The sequence below is a fragment of the Pyrenophora tritici-repentis genome, chromosome 7 (genome assembly GCF_003171515.1).
Source record: "Pyrenophora tritici-repentis strain M4 chromosome 7, whole genome shotgun sequence".
In the NCBI taxonomy this organism is placed as follows: domain Eukaryota; kingdom Fungi; phylum Ascomycota; class Dothideomycetes; order Pleosporales; family Pleosporaceae; genus Pyrenophora; species Pyrenophora tritici-repentis.
The window spans coordinates 611,805-628,626 of NC_089396.1; the positions used below are offsets into that span (position 1 = coordinate 611,805).

The window sequence follows — 16,822 nt, forward strand, 5'->3', positions numbered from 1 at the left end:
TATTTCATCTTCTCTTTCCGTAATCAGTGAGACTAAGACTCAGACTCAGAATCCGACTCCGGGAGCTCTGTACCCATGCCCTCCATTAGATCGACCGTCATCGCCGGAAGACACAGCTCCTTGTTGTATGGATTACTCGGGTACTTGATACGAAAATCCAATGGCACAACATCCCACCACACGTGAAACCCATCTCCATCTGGAAAGTAAGTCGAAGCCAAACCCCCGGCCATCCGCCAGGGTACCAGTAATGGTTTTTCCTTCCTTGGGTTGTACTCCCTGTTCACCCACTCCGATTGCATGGCCAACGCAGACTCTTCTTCCCAACAAACTTCGAATAGGTCCACACACATAGCATCGTGGTTGGGCTCATGTCGGAGGACGATTACGATCTTTTCTTGACGATCCCATGGAGAGACGACGACTTTTGTGTTGATTAGATGTGGGTCGAGGGCTGTGCGAACGTATGTAAGGTAGACGGAAGGCTTACGGGTGGTGCAACAGTGGAGTCGGATGATGCAGTATGCTCGCTTCATGGCAAATAATAACGAGATGACAGATAGAGCGAAGGGCTGTTTGAAGAATATCGGGGTGATGTTAAAGCGCGTACGTGTGAACAAGCAATGAGATTGTTGTAGACAAAGACATGAAAGGGCTTTCTCTCAGATCCTACAAGCCTAGTAGTCGGTTGGTAGTCTTGGAAGTAGCCAACATGCTGAGGCAAGTATCGGAAAGCTCGGTAGAGCTCCCGTCAAAATAATGTAATCAACGGTGTCGTCGCTTCCATATCATAGATTGAGGAATTGCGACTCTGTGTCGGTACGTCCTTGAACCATGATCCTCTGCCAAAGCTCGCTTTCGCTCAATTTCCTCTTCATCTCGCTGATATTTTCCTCCTTAGTACCATTTACATCGACCTGGATTGTTAGTATGCGGTCTAGCATGCAGAGTCAAAACTTACATCGATCAAGATACCACGCTGACGATAAGTGTCCTCGACAGGCAAAGTCTCCACCTCGTATTCTGCAAATCGTCGCTCAAACTTCTCATTGTTATCGTTACTATCCCGAGCTCGCGCGGAATACCTCGCTTTCGCATTCTGCTTGCTGACGCGCAAGGAAATCACGATATCCGGCTTCGCATCGACGTTGGGTCCACCAGAAAACGGTAATTCATCTGCAAATGGCCAGAAGCTCCACGAATCTAGCTGTTCGATGTTTCTCGGAAACCCGTCAATCATGATACCAGCCTGTTCCGGCTTCCGATTGATTGCATCTTTAATGGCGTGGCAGATGAACGGATTCAATTCTTTCGACGTCAAGAAGCCTTGGTTATCGAGCTTATCTTGGATCGTGACTGCGAGCGGTGCGCTGCGATTCTCGCGCATCCAGCTGCGTAAGCCATCTCCAACGGAATGGTGTACTAGGTTGTAGGTCTGGGCTAAATGGGTGCAGAGGGTTCCTTTCCCCGCACCGGGTGCACCTGCTAATTGTTACCAAGGCATCAAGCGACGAACCAGAGACGCATACCGAGTACGAATATGATAGCGAAGCCGCGCTGACCGCTGAGCTGCTGTGTTGTCTCCATGGTGCGTTGTTGCGGATCGAATTTCTTTGCGGGAGGAGAAGGTACGTTTACCTTCCGGATATATCCGTTAATCAGCAGATGAGGGGCATCTTTACATGTACCTGCTGAATGACCCACTCAGGACTTGCATGATTGTTGTTTGTCAAACGCCGTTGCTGCAGCAGCGGGGATCCATGTCCGAGGAGGTGCCGCGTAGCTACTTATCCCCACACACCCCACCGCCTTCTCTGGCTCCCACCAGCCTTCTATCGTTACCTGCGCTGATTACATCTTCTGGGTAATAAGTCAAGATGGTGCTTCTTTCGTTACTGGCGGAAGTGCCAGCACCTCTGTACATCCTCGCCATTGGGCTTTGTACAGTCTATGTCTACATTACTTTCACCAAGAATGCCGAACCAACGGCCGACGACGCAGCGGTTGAAGAAGTCACCAAATCAATTATTGGGCATGAAAGAGACTCAAAAGACCTGGAAGTGGCCATCTCAACAATCAAGATACCAGCGAAATCACCAAAGGAAGTAGCTCCACCACTGGATCCTTCCCAGCAACCAGACGCTCCTGTTTCAGTCAATTACTTCCCATCACGAGTGTGCAACTATGCGTGCAAGTTCTGCTTCCACACTGCAATCACCTCTTTCATGTTGGATGGGGAGGAAACAAAACGTGGTCTAAAACTGCTGAAAGAAGCCGGTATGCGCAAGCTCAATATTGCCGGAGGTGAACCATTTCTTCACGCGAAAAAGATCAGCGCCATGTTGAAATACTGCAAGGAAGACCTGGGAGTCGAAAGCATCAGCATTGTCAGCAATGGAAGCAAGATTACCGAGCAGTGGATGAGTGAAAATGCCAAATGGTTGGATATTCTTGCCATTTCGTGTGACTCATTCAACCCGGCTACAAACATCACAATCGGACGCGGCGAAGATGGAGAGAACGTGACACGACTGAGGGAAATCGCCGCGTGGTGCAGGACCTACAATGTCAAGTTCAAGCTCAACACTGTCGTCAACAAATACAACTGGAACGAAGACATGGTTGCCGAAATCCAAGAGCTAGCGCCATTCCGCTGGAAGGTTTTCCAATGTCTCATTGTCGCTGGCGAGAATGAGAGTGAAGAAAGGTTACGAGATGCAAGGGACTTCTTGGTGACTGACGAGCAATGGCGTACATTCTGCGATCGTCATAAGCACCTTCCCTGCTATGTTCCGGAAGATAACAACTCCATGGCTAGCAGCTACTTGTTGCTTGACGAGTACATGCGCTTCTTGGACAAGGGAGAGGGCATGATTAAACAGAGTGAGTCTCTTCTTAAGGTTGGCGTCATGAAGGCTATGGAGCAGGTGGTGTGGGATAAGAAGTCATTTGTTGAGCGCGGTGGAATCTACGACTGGAGCAGGGAGGATGGGAAGCAGAAGGAGAGTGAAAGCGCGTGTGGGACTAAGCTCGATTTGAAGGCGCTGAAATGGTAGTCGGTCAAGGCGATTTGATATCGGCGCAGTGTTTGGGACTAGGGGAATTTGACAAACATGTTGGAATAGATTTGATGGGTACTTGGAATCACGTTTACGACTATTGGCACATTCTCTTTAAACACTTGTGACCATTCTCCTAAAGAACATGCTTAGAACCGACTTGATAAGACGAACAGTAGATAATTTCTGCCCAGGTGGGTTGAACCCGGAGTAGTCAGCTTTGGACCCTGATATGACTATGGCCTAATGCGGTTTAGCTCTCTGAAAGCAAGCATTCTGCACAGTACTGTTATCCGCAAGTCACCCATTGGCGAATAGTTTTCCCATCTCTAGAAGCTGCTGTATTCAATCGAAGCAAACCCGCGTTTAATAGCTGGGGAAACGATGTCAGTATACCGCCTCCGTCACTGCCTTAGCTTATTAACAGACGCAGCAGTATGAGCGAGTACAACACGATGCACAGCCGTGCTCACAAGGATCGCGCACGACCCGCAGAGACACCCGAGGAAAGAGCGATCATGGCCCATCATGCTCGACATGTCAAACTTCCTTTGTACTGGCGCAGTCCCGACCATGTCCTTGGACGACTAAAGAAGTCGATGGAAAGGGACGAAAAGAGTATGGCAGAGTCAGACTTACTCCTCGTCGAAGCGCGTAAGGTGCTTGCTGCTGCCACATTGCAACTGGAGAAGATCAGGAAGATGCGAGTTGAACCACTTGCCAGGGAAGAAGTCATCGGTGAAGATGACGCGAACGATGCAGTTAGCCCTCCGCGGACTTCTGCGGTCGGACCGGACCAACAAGGTGCTGTGCAGAGTGTTACTGTTGAGAAAAAACTTCACGGATCGGAACTGCCTCAAACTCCCGCACAGTCAGGCAAGCGGGCAAGTCCTCGACAACAGGCGGGCACAGGTGTGAATGGCGAGGGCGGAAACCCGGATCTTGATAACAAGATGGATATTGGAACTACAGCTAACGCGGAAGGTTCTGTATTCACTTCCAAACACGGCTCTGCTAGGCGCCTAGTCAACAAAGTGCGTCGGGCTTTCTGTCGAATCTGGAAGTCTCGTTAATGGTGTGATGGTCATGGACTGAGAAGATTCAGAAGAGGTGGACGAGTTATGAATCTGCTGGAAGTCCGGATCGATGGTCATTCGGACGTGTCAATTGTTCAACGTGTTCTGTGCTGCCGGAAATCTGGGCTTTTACTTTACTCAATCACTAAGGTCCAGACATTGACGACCAAACAACGAGCTGTCTAGACTCTGTAAAAAAGACATGCATACTCAACATGAGTGTGGAAGTGTGTGCGGACTTTTCCGCCAATTGAATATAGTTGGTGCTAGCGCATGTGGTCGCTCATCCCCTGGAACTAAGATATCGACGACAATTTTGATGACGCCAGCTCAGTAAGTCGATGACGCAGGGAGAGGAGGGGGTAGCTGAGAAGCTTTACGAGAGTTGCATAGTAGATGTGTCTCAATTGACGATTCGGATAGGAGAAGATTCATCACGTGTTGCATTGCCACGACGTCATTTCTTACCACACCTCCAGCACGCCTGGCAGGTACTCACGTCACGTGGTAAGCACAGGCCTTGGCTCAAGGTTCTCAACAAGCGCAACTTCGAACGTCGCTACCAAATTCAATGTCTTGACATGCTGCAGCTCAAGTCCGGTACGGTCGTATGCAGGGGTAATACCACATCAACGCGCAGTGCGCATGAAAATGTACTGTAAGTGAGGCTTCTTGGTTATGCTCGCAGCTTCCATCTTCGTCTTCATGCTTGTCCACTTTTACCAGGTGCACGTCCATGGCACCATCCATCTACTCCTATCCTTATCGCGACGTCATCTCGTACGCGACGCGGCCATGTTTGCCCGACCAGGACATTTATTACAGTAAACAAGGTCAGATATTATTCTATAAATTCCATATAGCCCCACACATGTTAGACATGGCTAAGCCCAGATTGGTGCAAGAAAGCGTGGGTCGAGTGAAACACCAGGCCCAATTTAGTAGTTTTGTAATTTGCTGGGGAATGTCGAGGCACGATTCGCGCGGCAAAGGATGAGATTGACCGGGCACCGAGAGCTGGACTGCGAAGCTATACTTGGGACGGGGAAGCGTTGATTACGAAATGCCGGCTTGTGCTGTCCCTGCGTCTGTTCACGGGGCGGTATACGGAGTGAGATGCAGATCTTACAGGCCCAGAATACATTTGCTACTGGCGGTGGGCGGAGACAAGGCGCAGTACGGTGCAGCATGCCCCTTGAATCTCACAACAGCAAGATGGCCTGGGTTTGGAGAATGGGTCGAGGTAGAGGTCATGATAGGGGTCCAGACAAGATGTCGACAGCTATGGCCGTTGCACGTTACCCTTCTCCACATGGTCAGTGATGACGGCTGACTGTGTGCAAGTGCACGCAGAGGGTCCAATGGCGGGAGTGACAGACATTTCCCTTGTTCTGGACCTGGTGACTTTGTGGAGGATGTGCAAGACGGCGAGCAGTCACAATGAAAGATTTGGTGGACAAGGGCCGAGGACAGTCGCGGAACAATGAAGATTAGAGTGCATTAGATTGTCCAGAGCGCCCCTGGCACAGGCACAATGGTGTAGGTGACGGCACACTGTGTCCCAAAACGCATTAGACGCAGCCCTGTGCGCGCATCCCTCGTTGGGTCGGTCGGTGGCCAAATGGGCCATGTTAGCTGACTGCACTGCTCACAACCTCACGACTGCGACTGTCGAGTTTCTTTGCTCTGCTCGCTGTCTGCCGTGCCCTCTCGCCTTGTCTTTTCTGTCTTCTCTTGTCTTCCCATTGTTTAGCGCTGTCACCGGGTGGATCCAAGCTGGGCCCCCACACAATCAGCGACTTGTCCGCAGAGCACTCTCATAGCAGGGGTTCACGCACCAGCACCTTCACTCACCCGAAATCCCGACGACACGCACCGAGTGCTCCCCCCATAGTCGATAGTCTGCCCCCATTCGCGCTGGAAGCACCCTGTTGTTGTTTTCGACATATCGCGCCTAGTCTCGCTCCAGGTCGGCCCAGCACTCGCAGCCGTGCAGCCCCTCTCGAGTACGCCCTCGCCCTTAGCAGTGCCCACTAAAGTTTATGAGCGACCGCCGCCACAACATCCCACAGTATCTTTACATTCACCATCCACAGCAGCCCGACGCCCGTCGGAACAAGGAGCGTACACCTGCCCTTTACGCCCCTTACGCCCACCAACCCGCCCATCTGCCGCCATACGGCCTCGCCCTCCCCCAAGTGCCCCCGTATCTGCTGCTGCATCCGTTCCTGCAGCTCGCGCGCATCGACGAAGTGCATCAATCCGCTTCGCAAACGCCTTTTCCCGCCGTAATTGTGTCTCCCCATTCGCTGAGCCCGCCTCCGCAGCGGGACTCAGGCCGCTCCGCACCCAAGAAGCCCTCCGCAAAGACGGCACAGGCGCGCCCTGACACCACAGATGGGCATAAGGAGTCGCAGCGCAGCGTGCCCACCAGCGCGCCGACGATGACATCAAACGGTGTGTCAAATACGGCGAGCAAGCGGGAAGACGCCGCTCCGCAAACGCGCAGCCAACGCCCCTCGATCGTCTCACAGCACTCCAACTCGGTGCCCTCGACGCCTCTGCAGGTCGCTCGCAAGTATAGTACCCGCTCCCGCTCGCCCTCGCCCAACGGTGGCCTGGGCAGCCATTCGCCTCGCTCCGTCTCCTCCGAGGCCAATAGCACCATGCCCACGCTACGTCCAGCCCGCCCCTTCAAGTGCCGCTTCGAGACCAATGTCGGCATGCTCGGCCGCCGCCGCATGCCCTACCAGTCGGATGAGATTCTAGAAAAGGCAAAAGAGGAGCCTAAGAAGAGCCTGGACCCTCACGAGGACGACAAGCTGAGCGGTGACATGCGCGAGCTGTACGACCGGTTAGAGCCCAAGCAGGAAGACACTGACAATCGCGAGCGCTTCGTCCGCAAGGTCCAACGTATTCTCGAGACGGAATTTCCAAGCACCAAGATTATGGTGCATGTTTTTGGCTCTTCGGGGAATATGTTGTGGACATCTGAGAGTGACGGTAAGTCAACATTGTAATGTGTTGGATGTGCTGGCATGTGCTAACAGTAGCAGTTGATATATGCATCCAAACGCCTATGAAAAGGCTCGAGGAGATGCATCCGCTGGCCGAGGCTCTTGATAAGCGTACGTATAAGTATGTCGTAACTAAACCTAGCTAACCTCTGCAGACGGTATGCAGCGCGTTGTATGCATACCTGCGGCCAAGGTCCGGATAGTAAAAGTCTGGGATCCCGAGCTGCAGCTTTCTTGTGACATCAACGTGAACAACGTGGCCGCAATCGAGAACACTCGCATGATCAAGACGTATATTCAGCTCGACGACCGCGTGCGTCCGCTGGCTATGATTATCAAGCACTGGACCAAGCGGCGTATTCTGAATGATGCTGGCAAGTCTTTCCTTTTAACTTGATCCCTTTATGTTTATCATACTCCTGCTAACAGCCTCAGGCATTGGTGGCACAATCAGCTCGTATACGTGGATATGCCTGATTCTCAACTTCCTCCAGACGCGAGACCCGCCTGTCCTGCCCAATTTGCACGAACTTCCTGACCGCGCACGGGACGAGACGACCGGCCAGCCATCGCTCTCGAGCTTTGCCGACGATGTGGGTAAGCTACGGGGCTATGGTAAAGACAACAAAGAAAGCCTAGGTCAGCTGCTCTTTCACTTCTTCCGGCTGTATGGACACGAGATAGACTATGAAAAGGAGGCGATTTCGGTGCGGCAGGGCAAGCGGATACTACGAGAGGAGAAGGGCTGGCATCCGGGCGGTGGTCAGAAGGAGGGTGTTAACCGTCTATGTGTCGAGGAGCCTTTCAATACGGAGCGCAATTTGGGTAACTCTGCAGACGACTATGCGTGGCGTGGGATACACCTGGAGCTGCGTCGTGCGTTTGATCTCCTTGCAGACGGCCAGCAGCTCGACAAGGCCTGTGAGCAGTTTGAGTACCCGCCCGAGGAGAAGTCGAGCGCAATATTCAAGAAGCCACAGTCGCAAAAGGCCATCATAACCTCGAGCGTACCCAGCCGCAATGGACGAGGCGGACAAAACTCGCGCGGCAGAGGAGGCTTTAGTCTCAAGAACCAGCACGGGGGTAGTAGACGGTCGTCGGGCAGCTCTTCGTACACACAGAACCGCCCGCCTTTTCTGCACAGCCCGCCTATTCCCGCGAGCGCTGGCCCGGAGTACTTTAGCTTCCCCAGAAGTGTCCACGACCAGCTGCATGACCAGTTGTATCAGCAGTACCAGATGCTGGAGATGCAGTCAAATTCGCTGCGTGCTCAGCTGGCCGCCCAGCAACATGCCCAGCAGGCACACCAAGTGCGGGCTGCGCAGATGCATGCTCATGCTGTGGCTCAGGCACAGGCGCAGGCACAGGGACGATCGCAGAACAACACTAGCGGCTCTCCGCAAAAGTCGACGCATCCAAACGACCGCCACAGCCCGCGGCTGGCGGAGCGGGGAATACCGCCAAGTGCTCTTCCCCCAGGCTTTTTGTACAATTATCCTGGTTTCTTCAACGGTTCGCAGCCAGATCCCAATGGTTCGCAGGATGGTTCGCGGACGAATCCGTCTTCCCCGTCTCTGAGCAACAGCCTGCCTGGCGTCCATCGCGGAGTGCACCGCGCCTCCAACGCCAGCGAAACGAGCTCTCTCCGTTCTCACTCCCAGCCCCCACGCAGCGTTGGACAGTCAGTCATTGTGGGATATTCGCCCATGCCCCAGCTTGTTGATCCCGCGACGTTTGCGGGCTACCCAATCGCGCGCTCTTCGCAGGACGCAAAGCCACAGACGGAGGCTCCGAAACCGAACAATTCACAGCCAGAGGCGATGCCCTCTGACAATAGCACACCGAAAGAGTACGTGGGCTACTATGTCGCAGACCAGCCAGTGCGCTCTTTGCAGGAATACGCTGTGCCGGCGATTCCATCTTTTAGCGAACTCGCCCAGCGCCGCCGACGTGTGTCGCCCGAAATTACGCAGCCTCTTTTGAACACTGCGCTAAGGCGCGTCACACGGTCACCTTCCCCTCTGGGTGGGCATATGCGGAGTTACTCTACCGGTGTGACCCAGCCTAATGACGCGGCTGCGGAGCAACGAAAGTCACGCATCGACTCTGTTCGGCCACCTGTCGAGAATGGCCCAGTCATTGCAAATGGTTCTTTCCCAAGTCAGCCTCGTCACAGGAGCGATACGGTTGACGTTGTGCCCCAGGAGATGTCACCCCAAGGTCCACTCATGTACACCGCCGACCAGCAGGCAATGCACCAGATCCAGCAAGTCCAAGCTCGCCAACAAATGCTGCTTCAGGAAATGCAGCGGCAGAAGATGGTGGAGGCTATGGGCCCTCCGATTGTCAATGGGTCTATAAATGGGGTTCCGGAGACCAATGGATTGACGCGAGTACCAAGCGAGGGTCAGTCATTTCCTGTATTGGGTGACGGTTGGGTGAATTACGACGCCATGAACGGTCACCACAGCGATCGTGCAGAGGACATATCACCGACCCGTACCGTTCCTCAATGGGGTGCGCCCGCATACACTAACGGCTTGCCTCTTCTGGAGACGTCCAACACGCAGCGAGCACATCCACAGGAGATCAAATCTGCGACAATCCCGTTACTGTCGCCTGTATTTGAGACGCGCACCCCGTCGCCAACCACCAACCGATCGTCCGACCACGGCAAGCTTGTCAACGGTAACAACGCTCACAAGACACAGACGAAGCCATTGACGCGGCAACGCGGTGCCTCGCTCACTAGCGGAACCAATGGCAATAAGGAAAACCGTGGGCAGCAGCAGAAGAGTGGGCATGGAACTGAGAAGACGAACAAGTCAAACACGAGTGCTAGTCCCAACTCTTGGCAACAGCAGACTACCCGTAAGAAGGGGAAGAACAAGAAGCCAAGGGCAATGGATCAGAAGATGGGCGAGCCGCTTCCCGCCAACGCGGCGGATCGAAAGGGCGGCTAGACTTTGTCATCTCTCTTGGATCTAGTCTTTGCTTTGACGCTCCTGTCGCTTGCCTTTGGATATTCGACGACCCGCCTCATTCAGGGTCCCATTCTAGAATCGGCATTACCAAGCCGGCAGAGAAGACGTGCGGAATCGGCGTCAGTACCAGCGGACAAAAATGGCTAAACTGGCGAAACATGGCAAGAAAAGAAGAGCAAAACATTGGGCATACACGGCCCTCATCTCATTGACCTTGTTGTCCTACTTGGCGGCACGACTTCACGCGCTCGCGCAGAGCGCGTTGTGTAAGTTAGCCTTGGCCCCATTTGCTATGGCGTTTGTTTTATTGTTTTGGGCCCCATGCTGCGCGCGACAACAACCATGTATGTTTATCGCATCACCTTGGAGTTTGTGTGTGTTTTTGCTCCCTCTTCCATGTTCTCACATCAAAGGTTGCGCCGGGGTTTCTCAAGGTTTATGGATACATCTCGGTAGCCTTCAGCGTTGTATTTTTTTCCTTTCTCTTCTTCTTCTATGGGTTGCTGGCTGGGCTTATGAAGGGGTTTCTCTCTTTCATCCACATGGGCTGGCTCATTTTTTTTACACATCACACATATATCATCCCCGCCAGCCTCCACAGCCCCTGCAGAGTGTGATGGCTACTATGGTATGGCAACGGGGTGTTTTCGGGTGGCAGCAAACGGAAGGAAACGAGGGGGTAAGGAGGGCCACATGTATAGATAAAATCGGAGGGATGGAAGCGGGAGTTGTGCCTACCTACCCTTTTTTGACCCCGGTGTTTTCTTTTTCTTTGGTTGGTTGGCCGGTTGCGCGCGCTCTTGGCTTGTTGGTGGGGGGCTTTCTTTGTTCAAAAATGATGCTCGAGATGAGGATGAGATAGGTGAAATGAGAAATTGTTAAACATTTGATGGGGGGTGTTTTGTGAGGTTGTGTGTGTGATGGTGATGGGAGGCTCATAGGGTCGAGCGTATTATCATCAGACTGTATGTGATTGAAAGAACCCCACTTTTACACAGCTTCTTTTACAAAAGTGCGCATTGGATTATTGTATATTGGTGGGTTAGGCTACAGCAGTTGGCGTGTCTCCTGAGAACATCATAGGGCTGCGTCGTAGCCTGGGGCTGAGAGTTGTGAGTGTGGCTGGGGGAGGAATGTAGGGTTCATCTCAGGTTTGGCCCCCACCCCTCTCTTCTTCTTCTTTCATCTCGTTTTTTTTTCAGTTTCTTCACTCTTGGATTGTCCTGGTATCGCTATCCTGGTCCCTAGAGATATCTCCTTTATATATCGCATTCTTCTTCTTATACCTGGCTTTGACATTACTGGGCCTATGCTCATGGCTGTAGCCTAGCCCTGCACCAAGTGTTGCGATATCCTTTCACCACCGGTTTTCGAATTTGGCCAGGTTCCACGAACAACCAAAGCTACGATCCGAAAATGCCTCTGTGTGAGGTTTGTGTTCGTTGCCTTGAGGGTATACATGATCCAGCCCTCACTCCTCGCCTTGGATTGCGAACATCAGCACCAGATGAACCAACTACGCATGGACCTTTGGAATTCGAGAAATATGTTTATGGTCATCATTTGACAGAGGAATCCTGGTGGAAGAGCAGGAGTCAAGACTGCACGATCTGTGACAGGATAGGTTTCAGCAAGAACAGAATCTATATCAAGGGAGAGGATTACAGGGGCATCAATACAGACTACTACACCATATTCGAGATGGACATGGACATAGAGGAAGACATGCTACAAATGCGTCTGAGGTGGGAGGAAGGGGTATGGATGGAACCGCTCGCACTGGTCGACAACATAAGTGATAAGGATGAACTATACATGGAGCTCGATAGTACTACCGATGGACCTAGAACAAGAGAACTCGTGCTTCGATGGGTGGAAGAATGTACCAGCCATCACCGTCAATGTCACGTAAATGAGACTGCGAACTTCGTACCAACACGGTTGCTCGAAATCAACAATAACACGGCAAATACTACATTCCGACTTGTACTGCGATCGGAATGCCAAGAAAATATCCGTTATATCGCTCTGTCACACGTCTGGGGACATGGTCCTGTTGAAGAGAAACTACGACTGTTAGGGTCGACATACGATGAACTACGTCAAGGGAAGCCCATCGATTACCTCCCAAAGACCTTTCACGACACTATGACTGTGGCTCAGAGACTAGGGGTAAAATATGTTTGGATCGACAGTCTGTGTATACTTCAAGATTCTAAAGAGGACTGGCAGACCGAGGCCTCTACGATGCAAGACGTGTATCGATATGCATACATCACCATCTCAGCGTTATCTGGAGAGAACGAGCATGCCGGATTGTTCTACGAACGGGATCCAAAACTCTTCACTGCGACGATGGTAAACATGCGGTTGTCGAAGTGTGGTGGCGAAGCGTTGAGGTATTACCACGCTCATGATGAAGGGTGGGATAGAGTGTCGATTTTTAAGCATCGTAACATTCTCATGTATCGGGCATGGTGCTTCCAAGAAATACTTTTATCACCATGCGTATTGCACTTTGGCGCACTCCAGGTGTTCTGGGAGTGTTACGAAAAGACTACCGGCGAATATGATCCGGGAAATCCGCCAGTGAGCTTTCCCTCACATAAAGTTCTCTGGAAGCCAATCATAGACCGATTTAGCCCAGTAAGCTATCCAGAGGCTGCGTGGGATACTATGCTCGAAGAATGGTACGACACCGTCGCGATGTATGGTCGTTGCAAGCTCACGTTTCCTTCAGATAAGTTGTTTGCGATCGCTGGGCTTTCCAACGATATGAAACGAATTATGCTAGATAAGTGGCCAGAATGCGATGCTACATATCTTGCTGGACTATGGCAAGCAGACTTGCGCAATGCATTGTGTTGGTCTGTTTGGGAAGGGAGGCGTTCTCCAAACTACAGGGCTCCATCTTGGTCCTGGGCAGGCCTCGATGAGGGTTCGATATGGACTCAAAGACCAGAAAAGAAGACCGGCCACCACTGGTTCGTTGGTGAGCAGGAATGCATAGCACACGTCACGTACGTAGGCCAATCTGATGCAAGCGAGATCAGCGGAGGTTCCCTCTTACTGACAGGTCCATTTGTGGATCTACACGTCGATGATGAATCAAGGGCATCGATATGGGAATCTGTACAGTGTCATTTCAAGGATGGGAGCGGCACTGAAATCGTTATTCCGGGGCCCACTTCGAAACGGCCATTCCTAGCAGTTGTGAGATCCGACGGTGATAGCTTAGCTAAAGAATTGTCGTGCATCCTGATTAGGGCATTAATCGATCCCTCTGGGTTGCATTACCGCATTCATGGAATAGCTATTTCATCCGTAGACGGTGGGAACGTGTATCGGCGAGCTGGTCTGTTCTGCGTAGATGTGAACACCGAACTCGTAACCAGCGGAGCGTTTGAGGCAATCCAGGAGAAGAAAGTGACTGTAATATAGCATTGATGGTGATTAATTAAGACTGTGGAATCGACTGGATTGGTATTTGTTCCGCAGTATCTACACCCCTGTCTACTTGGGATGAGTCTTAATTTCAATCATGTTAGGTTGGCCTATGATACCCATTTGGGTGCAGGATGTGGTTTTCGTAACCGAGGCTTAGTGATGTGAATGATTATAATTGTGTTCTAAGGTCCTATACACGGCAAGATTGGTGACATCATCTAATGCCTGTTCCACCTCGCTTCCTATATGCACACCCAGCTAGCTAATACCAGACTCCGCAACAATCAAATCAATCAATCTTAAGGTTGTCGATTGGTTTGATTAGCTTGCGGCGACGCTGCAGATTGATTGCGATTGATTGGTTGATTGGCTGATTGATGCTAAGAAGTAGTATACAGGGGGTTATGGTGTTGTACTCCAGCCTTCTATATCGTACTGTTGTACAATCTCCTCATCTTTGACGTCACTCCACTTATCTTCATCATCACCGTTGTTGTACAAGCCGTCAAAGCCAGCTCGTCTCCACGAACGTACAAGCTGAAGGGCAGCAAGTAACTCGCTGCCAAGAGCTCGCCGGCGCGGCTCAAGTAAATCGCCAAGCTCGCTAAAGAGCCTCTCGCAGTCGCAACTAGATGCTGGTATCGTGAGTATATCAATCGCAAACTGGCTTAAACACGGGTATTTTGAGCGTAATTGAATCCAGTACTTGACTGGGTGGCCATCGCTAAGATACTGTTCGCTTGTCCACTCTGGCTCTTGAGTTCTCCAGCGCTCGTACTCATCGTCGTGGGCAGCCTCTACCTGAGCCTTGTTGCGCCGTACGAGGGCGCCAATCACATCATCTATTCCTCTATGCCTTGGTTTTGCAGTTGTTTGAGATAGAGGACGTGTACGTTGAGGCTTATACGACTGCCAGAGCTGCAGGAAGCCAGCGTTGGCTGATGTTAGCCATTCTGGCTTATCCACCCAGCTGTTCTCGCAGTAGTATTTGTAGTATGGATGGAGGCAGGTAGCAGCGTAGTATGCTGGCGATCGATCGAGCTTGTTGTAGTAATCGTTGGCCTTACTCCAGGCGGCGCGGAGGTTAACAAAGAGGTGATCTTCAGGCGCATCAGGTGGGTTGAAGTCAACTTGCTCGTACGAGCGCGTACGGGCTTCGAGCGCGCCAAGTACGTATTCAAATACAGGAATAGTCTCATATATAGCGCCGTATTTGCCTGCCTTTCCGCGACCCTCAAGCTTCTCCGTAGCAAGCTTAAGCGGCTCTAGGCAGTCCTGATACTCTGTTATCACCGCCCAATCAGCAGCTGTAAGTCCTGTTGATCTCATCCAACTAGGTGCTTCAGGGAGTTTATTGCCACGTTGACAAGCGCGGCGATCTTCAAGGGAGAGTGCGTTAATGTAGTGCTCAGCGTAAGAGTTGTATGCTGCCTGGAGTTGAGTTGCGCGTTTGAAGGCAGCGTAGTAAGAGTTCCAGCGTGTAACAACAGGCTTCACAGGCTCAAGTACGTGGAGGCGCTCTCTAGCTGGCAACTCGGCGTTGGCGGCGGTTTGGAAGCTTCGGAAAATTTCGTGTTGTTGAGGCGTTTTTATATGGTTGATAACGTCGATAAGTACACCTAAGGGCCCTTCTTGACGCCACTCCTGCATGTACACCTCCTCTGTTTGGAGCTGCTCGTCGTTGTTGTTGTTGTACGCCTCTTGATTGCTGCCAAAGATAATTGCCTGGCCAATAAGGTTAAGCGTGTGAGGGCCGCAGCGGAGGCGTCGGTGAGCAGCGTTGAAGTCGTACGCGTGGGCGAGCGAGGAGACTGCAGTATCGTTGTTTGCAGCATTGTCGAGGACGAAGTAGCCGAGTTTATCACTCCCAATACTGTATTCTTGGAGCGTCTTTTTAATTGTATCAGCGATAGCATCACCAGTATGAGAGCCTGCGAGATGTGGGAGGGCGATGGGGAGATCTTGTATCACTCCAGAGGCGTTAGCAAAGTGTGCAACGACTCCAAAGAATCCACGCTTGCCACCCTTTGTCGTCCAACCATCAAAGCTTATGTGGATCTTGCTTGCAGCTTCTGACAGAGCGCAGACAATCTGTGGCTGCATATATTGGAAGAGGCGCATTGCGTAGGTAGCTACACTGCGAGGACTTACCCACAAAGCTGCCTCTGCCTCTGGGTTTGCAAGGCTAATCATCTCGCGAAAGGACGGCCTTGCAAGTAGCTCCATTGGCAAGTTGTTATCAAGAAGGCAGAACACTGCAACTTCACGAAACTGCTGGATGTTGAAGTTGCCCATCGCGTTGGCAGCCTCTTGAGAGACTGCAACACCAGTCTCCAGCGTCTGTCGTAGAGAGAGTTGCTGCCCTGTTCTTCGAGGCTTCAGGCCGTCTTTTGTAAAGCCATGGCCTCGTTTCTGAAGGCCAAGATGAGCTGCAGCTGAGGAGGTGGCCTTTGATACGTCAAAAACTCCACTGCCGCCAGTGTCAATGACCTTGTGGATGTGGCAGTATTTGCATACAAACCACACTCGATTCTGATCGTAGAGCTCAACAACGCGATATCCATGTTGAAAGATCCAACTCTTGACGCGCCGCCCAGTTGTAAGAGGCTTCATGAACCGAGGGAGGCGATCCCAGTTAATGCCGTCAAAGTTATCGCCATTATCAGGCTCTGTATCAACACTAGCCTCTGTTGTTGCTGCTGTACCAGCCTGGCTGCCCTCAGCCGCACCCTCCTCCTCTGTTTGCGACTCGAAAAATTGCGACTCAAACGTTGTGGCCTGGCTTACGGCGGCGCCAAGGGTTTCCTGAGGCGACAGCGATCGCTGAGATAGGACAGAGGGCCTTGATAGGCGCGCCCGTTTGGCGGCGGCGGCGGCGGCAGCAGTATTGGTGGGAACTCGAGAGCGTTTGGCCATCGTGGGCGATACTAAACACTAAAGAAAAATGTCTGTATAGGTAGCTAGGCAACTAGTGTTGTGTGTAAGGGATTATTAGGGAACTGAGTGAGCGAAATCGTTGTTGTATTAAGAACAGCGAAGGACTAGCTATATAGGTGCGGGGTGAAGCCTAGAAGAGGCTAGCCCCTAAGCAGAAGGAGCTAGTCCTATAAGAGGAGAGCTAGCTGGTGAGAAGTGAATGCATAGAGACTGGCTTGCCCGGCCGACAGGGATCACAAGCTAAGCGAGATAGGGGTCCAAGATAACTATCTTCAACACCAAAAACCTTCTCTTAATACGAC

General features: G+C 51.8%; 8 protein-coding genes across 8 annotated transcripts; 5 read left to right on the forward strand and 3 right to left on the reverse strand.

Moving 5' to 3' along the window:
* Positions 1-32: 32 nt before the first annotated feature.
* On the reverse strand, positions 33-536 carry PtrM4_126430 (uncharacterized protein; the record flags this gene model as incomplete). The annotated part of the gene is made up of 1 exon (XM_066108759.1): positions 33-536. The coding sequence occupies one exon, from the start codon at positions 534-536 to the stop codon at positions 33-35; it is 504 nt and encodes a 167-aa protein (XP_065960751.1).
* Positions 537-788: 252 nt separating this feature from the next.
* On the reverse strand, positions 789-1,587 carry PtrM4_126440 (Adk, Adenylate kinase and related kinase; the record flags this gene model as incomplete). The annotated part of the gene is made up of 3 exons (XM_066108760.1): positions 789-917; positions 962-1,482; positions 1,530-1,587. The coding sequence occupies 3 exons, from the start codon at positions 1,585-1,587 to the stop codon at positions 789-791; spliced, it is 708 nt and encodes a 235-aa protein (XP_065960752.1).
* A 290-nt stretch (positions 1,588-1,877) lies between these two features.
* Positions 1,878-3,056, forward strand: PtrM4_126450 (radical S-adenosyl methionine domain-containing protein 2; the record flags this gene model as incomplete). Its single annotated transcript, XM_001939723.1, has 1 exon — positions 1,878-3,056. The coding sequence occupies one exon, from the start codon at positions 1,878-1,880 to the stop codon at positions 3,054-3,056; it is 1,179 nt and encodes a 392-aa protein (XP_001939758.1).
* Positions 3,057-3,496: 440 nt separating this feature from the next.
* Positions 3,497-4,132, forward strand: PtrM4_126460 (uncharacterized protein; the record flags this gene model as incomplete). The annotated part of the gene is made up of 1 exon (XM_001939724.1): positions 3,497-4,132. One exon carries the CDS (start codon positions 3,497-3,499, stop codon positions 4,130-4,132), a length of 636 nt encoding a protein of 211 aa, XP_001939759.1.
* Positions 4,133-6,177: 2,045 nt separating this feature from the next.
* Positions 6,178-7,549, forward strand: PtrM4_126470 (uncharacterized protein; the record flags this gene model as incomplete). The annotated part of the gene is made up of 3 exons (XM_001939725.2): positions 6,178-7,138; positions 7,192-7,263; positions 7,308-7,549. 3 exons carry the CDS (start codon positions 6,178-6,180, stop codon positions 7,547-7,549), a joined length of 1,275 nt encoding a protein of 424 aa, XP_001939760.2.
* Positions 7,550-8,858: 1,309 nt separating this feature from the next.
* On the forward strand, positions 8,859-10,115 carry PtrM4_126480 (uncharacterized protein; the record flags this gene model as incomplete). Its single annotated transcript, XM_066108761.1, has 1 exon — positions 8,859-10,115. One exon carries the CDS (start codon positions 8,859-8,861, stop codon positions 10,113-10,115), a length of 1,257 nt encoding a protein of 418 aa, XP_065960753.1.
* Positions 10,116-12,599: 2,484 nt separating this feature from the next.
* PtrM4_126490 (uncharacterized protein) lies at positions 12,600-13,577 on the forward strand (the record flags this gene model as incomplete). The annotated part of the gene is made up of 1 exon (XM_001939726.2): positions 12,600-13,577. The coding sequence occupies one exon, from the start codon at positions 12,600-12,602 to the stop codon at positions 13,575-13,577; it is 978 nt and encodes a 325-aa protein (XP_001939761.2).
* Positions 13,578-13,985: 408 nt separating this feature from the next.
* PtrM4_126500 (Dimer-Tnp-hAT domain containing protein) lies at positions 13,986-16,499 on the reverse strand (the record flags this gene model as incomplete). Its single annotated transcript, XM_066108762.1, has 2 exons — positions 13,986-16,388; positions 16,482-16,499. The coding sequence occupies 2 exons, from the start codon at positions 16,497-16,499 to the stop codon at positions 13,986-13,988; spliced, it is 2,421 nt and encodes an 806-aa protein (XP_065960754.1).
* Positions 16,500-16,822: the final 323 nt, after the last annotated feature.